Source organism: Montipora capricornis, chromosome 2 (assembly GCF_036669925.1).
Source record: "Montipora capricornis isolate CH-2021 chromosome 2, ASM3666992v2, whole genome shotgun sequence".
In the NCBI taxonomy this organism is placed as follows: domain Eukaryota; kingdom Metazoa; phylum Cnidaria; class Anthozoa; order Scleractinia; family Acroporidae; genus Montipora; species Montipora capricornis.
Window position 1 is genome coordinate 10,972,257 of NC_090884.1, and position 7,500 is coordinate 10,979,756.

Here is a 7,500-nt window from a genome sequence, read left to right on the forward strand (position 1 = left end):
GTTTTTGAGGAGAGTGGAAAAGCGGACAAACCAGGGAAAAACCGCTCTGAGTAGAGTAGAGTAGCCCTTTCTCATGTCCTCGTCGTCCTGGTTTCTTGAAAAGATAGGAGAGGAGTAGGGACATAATTCACCCCTCGGTAATTCGTCGAAAGCGTAAAAAAATCTGATCTAAACCGCCTTACCCTGCAAGCCGAGGCTGACTTTCTCACGAACTTTCCTCTTTCTGAGAACGCGACCACTGCTTGTCTGAATGTTACGGGTGAATCTCTGTCGATGAGTTGCGATCTTATCTCGGCTGAGGACAAGAGAGGAGTCGTGTTAAAGTAAAGGGGAGGTCCACTTGTAAAAAAGAATTACTTCAAACCAAACGGAATATCGTTCGAAATCAGATTGGCGCAAAATCTTTTTAAAGAGGGGGTTCATATAGAAGGAAAAACATTTAGAGTCGCTTTTTTAACCATCCTGGGGCCGTTTCTCAAAAGTCCCGAAACTTTATGGGCTGTTTTCGGGTGTCACAATTCCCTTTTTATCTCAATAACGGAGAGGATTTAAGTCGTCAAACTTTACAGTTATTTTTCTTTTTGTGACCTTGAAATCATGTTAAAAGATCGGCTTTCCAGAACAAGCGGTTGACAGATTCACAAATGGCTTTTCGGGTCCGAAAGGTTTTCGAAACTTTTGAGAAAGGGGCCCCTGGCGCCCCAACTTTGAATGATTTTGCCCTATTGCCATTCCGATCTACAAAAGCTCTTTGAGTCAGAAATTCAGTTTTTGCAACAAGTTTGATTGTAAACATGTTCCCTGGGGTGTGTTTTGAAACACGTGGTTTTGTCACTCGTGTTACATTGGGCACCCGACCACAACCGCGTCTTCTGGTTGGGTAAATGATATCACGAATTATTACTGTGTTAAGGTAAGGCTTCAGCGAAGTTGGTTGTTTGTGCCTTGTTTTTGCCGATATTTATTTAAGACCATGCTGACCCAGTCCTTTTAACTTAATTAGAGGGCGTAGACCCACGGGGCTAGGTCCCACCTTTTTACTGGATTTAGAGCCGCTTCATATTCGCGATCTCTTTCCAGCTTTCGAGCGGCCGTTTCTTTTCACAAATCACACTAATACAGCACGAAAGACTGAAATGAAACTGGAATAAATGGTTTACGAAGTGTTGAGATGGATTTCTAAACCAATGACATAAAGTATCTAAAAGCATGTTTAAAGAGCTCAAAACAAGGTGGACAAACGGAAAGGTGTTTTGCCACCCAACATTCACCGTTTGGACAGGTCCATAAGATGCACAGGTGCTTTTCTCCATCAAGAGCTGTGAGCAAGGGACTTTCAGGATGCCCGTGACCTCCACTTTACAAAAGTTAAATTTGGGCGACACAAGATATATTTGGCTTTTTCGCCCTTAGATTTAATGAGTCGCACTAGTTGGACCATTTCACTCATCTGATGCTGCGCGGGTGAGAGTGTGATATGACGTCACAAATACCCCGACAGATCCCTCTCACCAGCTCGTTGATAGGCGAAACGACTGCGGGAGGATCATACAGTTTTAGTCTAACGGTGAATAATATGCGAAATCTTGTGGATGAAAATAAAATTTCTTCGCTTGGGATAAAGGAAGGAAAAAGGAAAGAAAGAAAAAAACACTTCTAGGTCCTCAACATATTCGTGTTTGAGAGATTCCAGTGTGATTTAACTTACTAAGTCGTTTTCTTACCGTGAAATCCGATCATGGAATACCCAGTCACGTGCATCACACACACTGTAAAGCTCCAAAACAGCGCAAGTGCAGACATGACGTAACAACAAGCTAAAAACCGCATCACCTTTATTACAACAAGTGCGTATTGTGGGATATCAGAGGTTTCTCTACTCAAGTTGATCTTGACGTCCAGTGTGTTGTCAACGTGAAGGCAGGCATAGATACCCGAGCCACAGACCAAACCAAATAAAAACGCGAATAAAGGCAACCACTAAAGAGAAAAAAAGTTTGTTACGGTAGTCCCTCTCCCAATCATCTATTTAATAAGCTTGAGGGGTCTTTTTTCGGGAAACGTTAAGCACTTGGGAAGGAGGGGGGATTTTCGGCGTTACGGAAAAGGTTGGGTTTGACACAAAAAAAAGACTGTTCTACATAAACAGGTGCACTTTAACTCTTTGACACAGTCAGCATTGGGACCGTGCCGACCCGGAAACTAGTACATTATTAGTTTGACAAGCGTCTACCTCAATCCGAAATCAAATTGCGCGCGCCTGCTTTAAAAATCTGTTTCAATCCTCACGGGTTTTCACTATATTTCAAGTCTATAACTGGAAACCTGTTTTCTTCTACATTTTTACTCATCCTGCCTGATTATTTAAAGTAACTTGACTTAAGAATGGTATTTATTCATTGCGCATGTACAACAGCTGAGCCTTAATACAAATACAGACGGTTAGGCCGCTAGCCTCCCAATCTCGTTCCCATAGTCATCGTTCCCTTGACCAGCGGTCGGGAAAGAGAGATTCTGGTCGAATCCACAAAAAGGCCATGTTTGACTCTAGCTGTTGAAAAATGCATGGTTTTATTTCCTGCAAATTCACATTCTAAACTCAAAAATTGTGATTCTTCTGGATTTTCATCTATACGAGATTGAAGATGATCTAGAAATAAATCTTTCTACAACTTACCAGTTCCGTAATACTGATTGGAAAAATGTCTCTCGCTATTTTTTAATTAGGAGATGTAGCATCATAAATACTTTTGTCCTTTGGCCATTTCAATTTCAATAGGAAAAGACCGCTGTTTGTTTTCTTTTCCTATAGGAGATGTAGTTATACACCTTATTCCAAAATGGCCGCCATTTAAATATTCTTTTGTTTTTATTCAAATACGCCCTTGATGCCTTGTTCTTAAGCTTAAAATTCAAAAGAATATTTTATCTTGAACGTGGCAACAAGGGCCAATTTGTAACCGCATAAATCAGCGGCCATTTTGGAATAAGGTGTATACTCATGAGTATACTGTCTCCTGAGTGATAAGTAAGCGCTTTCATGGCAAGGTGAACTCCAGTATTTTTGTTGACTTGCTTTGATTTGCAACTTTCTCCCCTCACGCACGCGCAATTATTCAACCGGAACCACAGTTTTCGGGTTCCGGTTTTGGATTATGCCAGAGCTTCCATCGCCCGTTCCGCTGGACAAGGGTAACGGAGGCTCTGGGAACGAGATTGCTAGCCTCCAGGATTTTAAGACCCGTTCTGACCACTGGCTGGTATCGGCCATGAACGTCTAAAATTGTGTTTTTCTTCTTTTTTTTTTCGTAAGAGTGGCGGAACCCTTTTCAAATGTTGTCCAGAACAGTTAATAAAAGAACTTAATTATGAAAACTCTCAAGTTCCTGAATTGAGGCAACACTGAGTATCACTGTACAAAGCAAACTGGAGTGCATGGGGCGAATCAAAAGTAAATCAAGTCTTACCTTAAAAACTTTCTCGAACCTGTTTAGCGTCTTCGCATACTTCTGTTCATCTTCTAACAAGGACATCCCCTTTTCTAGCCACGGTAGAGTTCGTCTATTGGTGAAAATAGTGCACACAAGGCACAGAAGAACTAGGCTAAGCGAGACTGAGGCCCAACCATAAGTATAGACCTGCCGCGCTGCTAGGAAATCCAGTGTACCGTGAGTGACTAACATGATGAACCAAACAAACCCACCTAAAATACCTTGTAGGCGATAATTCTGATGAGTGTAACCAGTAAAGATCGCCACGCGCAAAACGGGCTGCAACACTTCAAGTGTTCTTGAGGGAGACATTTCCAAAGCCCCTTTCTTGTCAGATTCAGATTTCATAGGCGGGGAGATGTTGCCTTTTCCCCTCCTACCAAACAAGTTTCGAAACATTGTCGCGGTGGAGGGTTCCCTGAAGTAAAGAAATTGTATAAGGAGATTTAATTCTCTTACAGATAAGTCAGCCTCAAGCAATGTCACCGAAAAGGGAAAGACAGTTTCGGTGGATGTTGTCTCGCGCAGAGCGGTTTTCAATTGAGTGTCGAAAGTAATGAGCAAATAACTTTGGTTTTGCATTACTTCACTCGGTGATTGTTTCAAAGTTCTCGCGCCACTTTTTCAACCAATCACAAGTGAAACCAAAACCAATCGTGGCTTGCGCGTGCACATTTTCCCGCGCTTTGTGTCGGCTACGTGTTTTTACTTCGAGTTTTGAATGGTCTACAGGATTGTCTCCGTCCTTTTTGATTGGCCAAAGTAATTACTTTTGTTTTGGTTTTACGACACTCATTTGAAAACCGCTCTATCGGACCACTGATTACTAATTTGGGGCATAGTGCGGCTCACGCGTATGATTAAGATCGAAGATGGAGGCTCTGTGTCACGCTGCCTTAGAGAAGAACCGAGATTTCTATCATAACAAGGGTCATTTGCAGCCTCGTTTTCACTTCAAGGCCAGGTAATCCCATGAGAATAAGGACTGAGTGCAAAGCTGACAGAAAATTACAGGATATTTTGTAACAGCATTAAATGTCTTTTCATAAAATATGAGAGCTCAGTGACTAAGGCTGGAGGACCCATTAGGGGTAGTCTTAGTATCCCGTATCCATTTTTTTTGGCCAAGTATCCCGTTAAATCCCTAAAATGCCAGTTACTAACTGATGACGTCATTGTACGCAATATGTTTGGGGTACTGGCATATGTACAACATTTTTTATGGGCGTTTCGTTTTCTGGAGACGCCGATATTGGAAGATATTGCGAATATTTGATGGGTAGTAACGTTTTCACTTTTTGTGCCTTCTTGACCAACGAACCTCTTTTCTTTTTGTTGAAATATAGGCTCGTTACCCTGCGATCACAGTCTCTTTCGATCTTCCTAGATAGTCTTCCCGCCTTATATCTAGGAAGATCGAAAGAGACTCTGCTTGCAGGGTAACGGCTCGGTATCCCGGAATCTCTTCTTTTATAAACATCCTTATCCGGTAAATTTTTCGCCAAATATCCCGTATCCCTATAATTTTTTTCCTCAATATTCCGCATTCCGATAACCCCAAAAATAGCCTCTTGATGGCTGGGCTGTCCGTGACCAAAGTTGTAAATATTTTTGTGTATATACTTTGTCGAGACAAAATAATCTTTCTCTTCACAATTCAAGAATTATACACCCTGAACTTGAAAACTATAAATTTTATCATTTGTCGTTTGCGTGACTTGTTTCGTTACGACTCTTCGCTTGCGTGGCTGTTGTCGCATGTGCGAAAAAAGCTACGCAATTTTAACTATTTTCTGATTTATTTTCTTGTCTTCGCGGAAGTTTTCGTGAATTTATCGATTCATTTTTCAATAATTTCACTTCCTCTGTCTGGTGCGCGAAATTAAGGAAATCATGGCGAATCATATGTCAACGTGAATATTGAACTTATAATTTTTTTTTTAATGAATTCATTACATTTCATCACGCTGACCTCAAGCTAACACGTCCGATCAACAAACAATAAAAAAGTCACCTAATTCAATTTCAATAAACCAAAACTTCGCTTTTGACGGTCGGATTTCCATTTCCAAAGACGGAGGCCGCCAAAACTGTTCATACCATGTAAGCTTACGAACTTACAAACGCACTTCGACGACCTTTCCCAACGCGCCGCCAATTCTAATGAAGTGAAACCATGGCTTCATTCTCGCGTTTAAAAGAATGAAATACTTTATTAGTGTGTCGAAGCATTTAAAACAGTCTTAAAAATATGCAGAGAAGTAAATCGATATATTTATATACAAGACGGCATCAATTTCACGAGCAAACCAATTGTAAATTTCAGACGAAATGAACACTTCAAATCAAAATACCTTTCACTTGGTGACACATCTTGGAGTGCTTTCCGCTTTGAATGTAAAACGAAGTGCCAGCAAGACAGTTATCGTCAACTTCAAAACGTTTATCACCTCGAAATGAATTGCTTTTTTGATTCGACCATTTATGGATCGGAAGGGAGTCCAAGAGACGTGTTTCGCAATATTATGTTGACAGTCGCATATCCTATAAACTTGAACTCGAGAATAAACATTGCAGGAGAGCCGTACAAACAAGAACCAAAATTAACCGAAAATAAAGGCCGATGAAAATACACAATTCGAACTAACTGAATTCTTTTGAGTCGAAAAATCATTGGATTCCAATTCTTACGCAAACGCTTGAAATATTTCCAAAAAACACAACAATTTCTTCTAAAAAGGCAATTAACTCTAAACTCACAAAATGAATACATACGTTTATATCATACCGGTATTATTCTCAAAATCTTCGTTTGCGTCACAATCGATAAAATCTTCTACACAATTTGGAGAGAGCTGTATTTAATACCAAAGTATTTATTCAGGAAAAGTTCGCTTTTAAAACAAATACACTTACTTGAGACTTCCCTGTCCTCGTGAATCGATAAACTCGATCAACCTTCAAAATATCGCTCTGCTGTCAAATGATTTCGAGTTCTTCAAGATAGCCAGGAGAAAAGATTCACAAGATACCTGTAAAGTTGTTTTCATTTTCCTGAAGATTTACGTTTTCATTTTGGATTGGCGATGCTTTTTCCGTCGCTACACAGAAACGAAAACACTCACATTATTAGTCGAGGCATGACAACATTTGCATACCACCCGGATGAATTAACAAAACAAAAGAATTAATGTAATTTCTCTCTCGCAATTAAATCTCGTTTTTACAGATTTTGTGAAAAAGGAACAATTTTCGAAAGCAATCCATTTGTTGTTTATACGTCAACCCTTCTTTCATTTTAAATTTGGAAAAGCAAACTTGTCACGCCGTAATCGCCATGAACACTTAAGTGACTTTCCAGAGGTGGTGTGTTACGAAGCGTTTGCATGGGAACTCAACGGTTTTGTCTCAAACGGCATAAAACGTAATGTGTTGTGAATAAAATTGACTTACCTTGTTGCCGCGATGTATTCTTTGTTGTTTGCCGGCGTCTCAGACCGTTTCGAAGTTTACGGCGAGCTACGGAAACACCCACTTAAGCCCCCCTGCGAGGTTCTTCCTAAAATAGAAATACACGGGAAAGATTAAAGATTTGATTCAGAGGGTTGGAACATGGAGGTTCCAGGTAATTTACTCCTATCCATACCAATCTATTTTGGGGCAGTAGCCTTGTTGAGGATAAGGCAGCATGACAATTCATCGATCTCTCTGCTTCCCAATAGCTGCATAAGTGAAGAAGAGCTTTAAATTACTCGATGCTTACATTCAGTAACCAAGTATCCGCACAATACCTCGATAGTAAACTTAAGCTAGAACGACGATAAGAAGGCTGTGAGAGCGATGACAAAACAATTAGCTTTCATGAACAAAAACGATGACTCTGTACCCCCACGCGTGCGTTTTGCATTTGGGTACATTTCATCACCGTTCTTGTCCTAACAACGACGGTATATAATCCAATTTGAGGCTTATGGAGGACGGCACGGCGGCGATAAACAGTCAATTTTCT

At 40.5% G+C, this 7,500-nt stretch overlaps 1 protein-coding gene across 2 annotated transcripts in view; it reads right to left on the reverse strand.

The window, feature by feature from the left end:
- LOC138038824 (uncharacterized) overlaps nt 1-6,771 on the reverse strand; it is an 11,263-nt gene extending 4,492 nt beyond the window's left edge. The window contains exons 1-4 of one of the 2 annotated variants that reach the window (XM_068884890.1): nt 6,408-6,771; nt 3,468-3,909; nt 1,725-1,980; nt 183-295 (exon numbers count right to left, since the gene is read on the reverse strand). In XM_068884890.1, the coding sequence (XP_068740991.1) occupies nt 183-295; nt 1,725-1,980; nt 3,468-3,890 (792 nt within the window). In that variant the 5' untranslated portion in view covers nt 3,891-3,909; nt 6,408-6,771. Of the gene's footprint in view, nt 1-182; nt 296-1,724; nt 1,981-3,467; nt 3,910-5,845; nt 6,020-6,407 lie in introns of those variants that run through there. The other variant, XM_068884891.1, reaches the window with a different exon arrangement.
- Nucleotides 6,772-7,500: the final 729 nt, after the last annotated feature.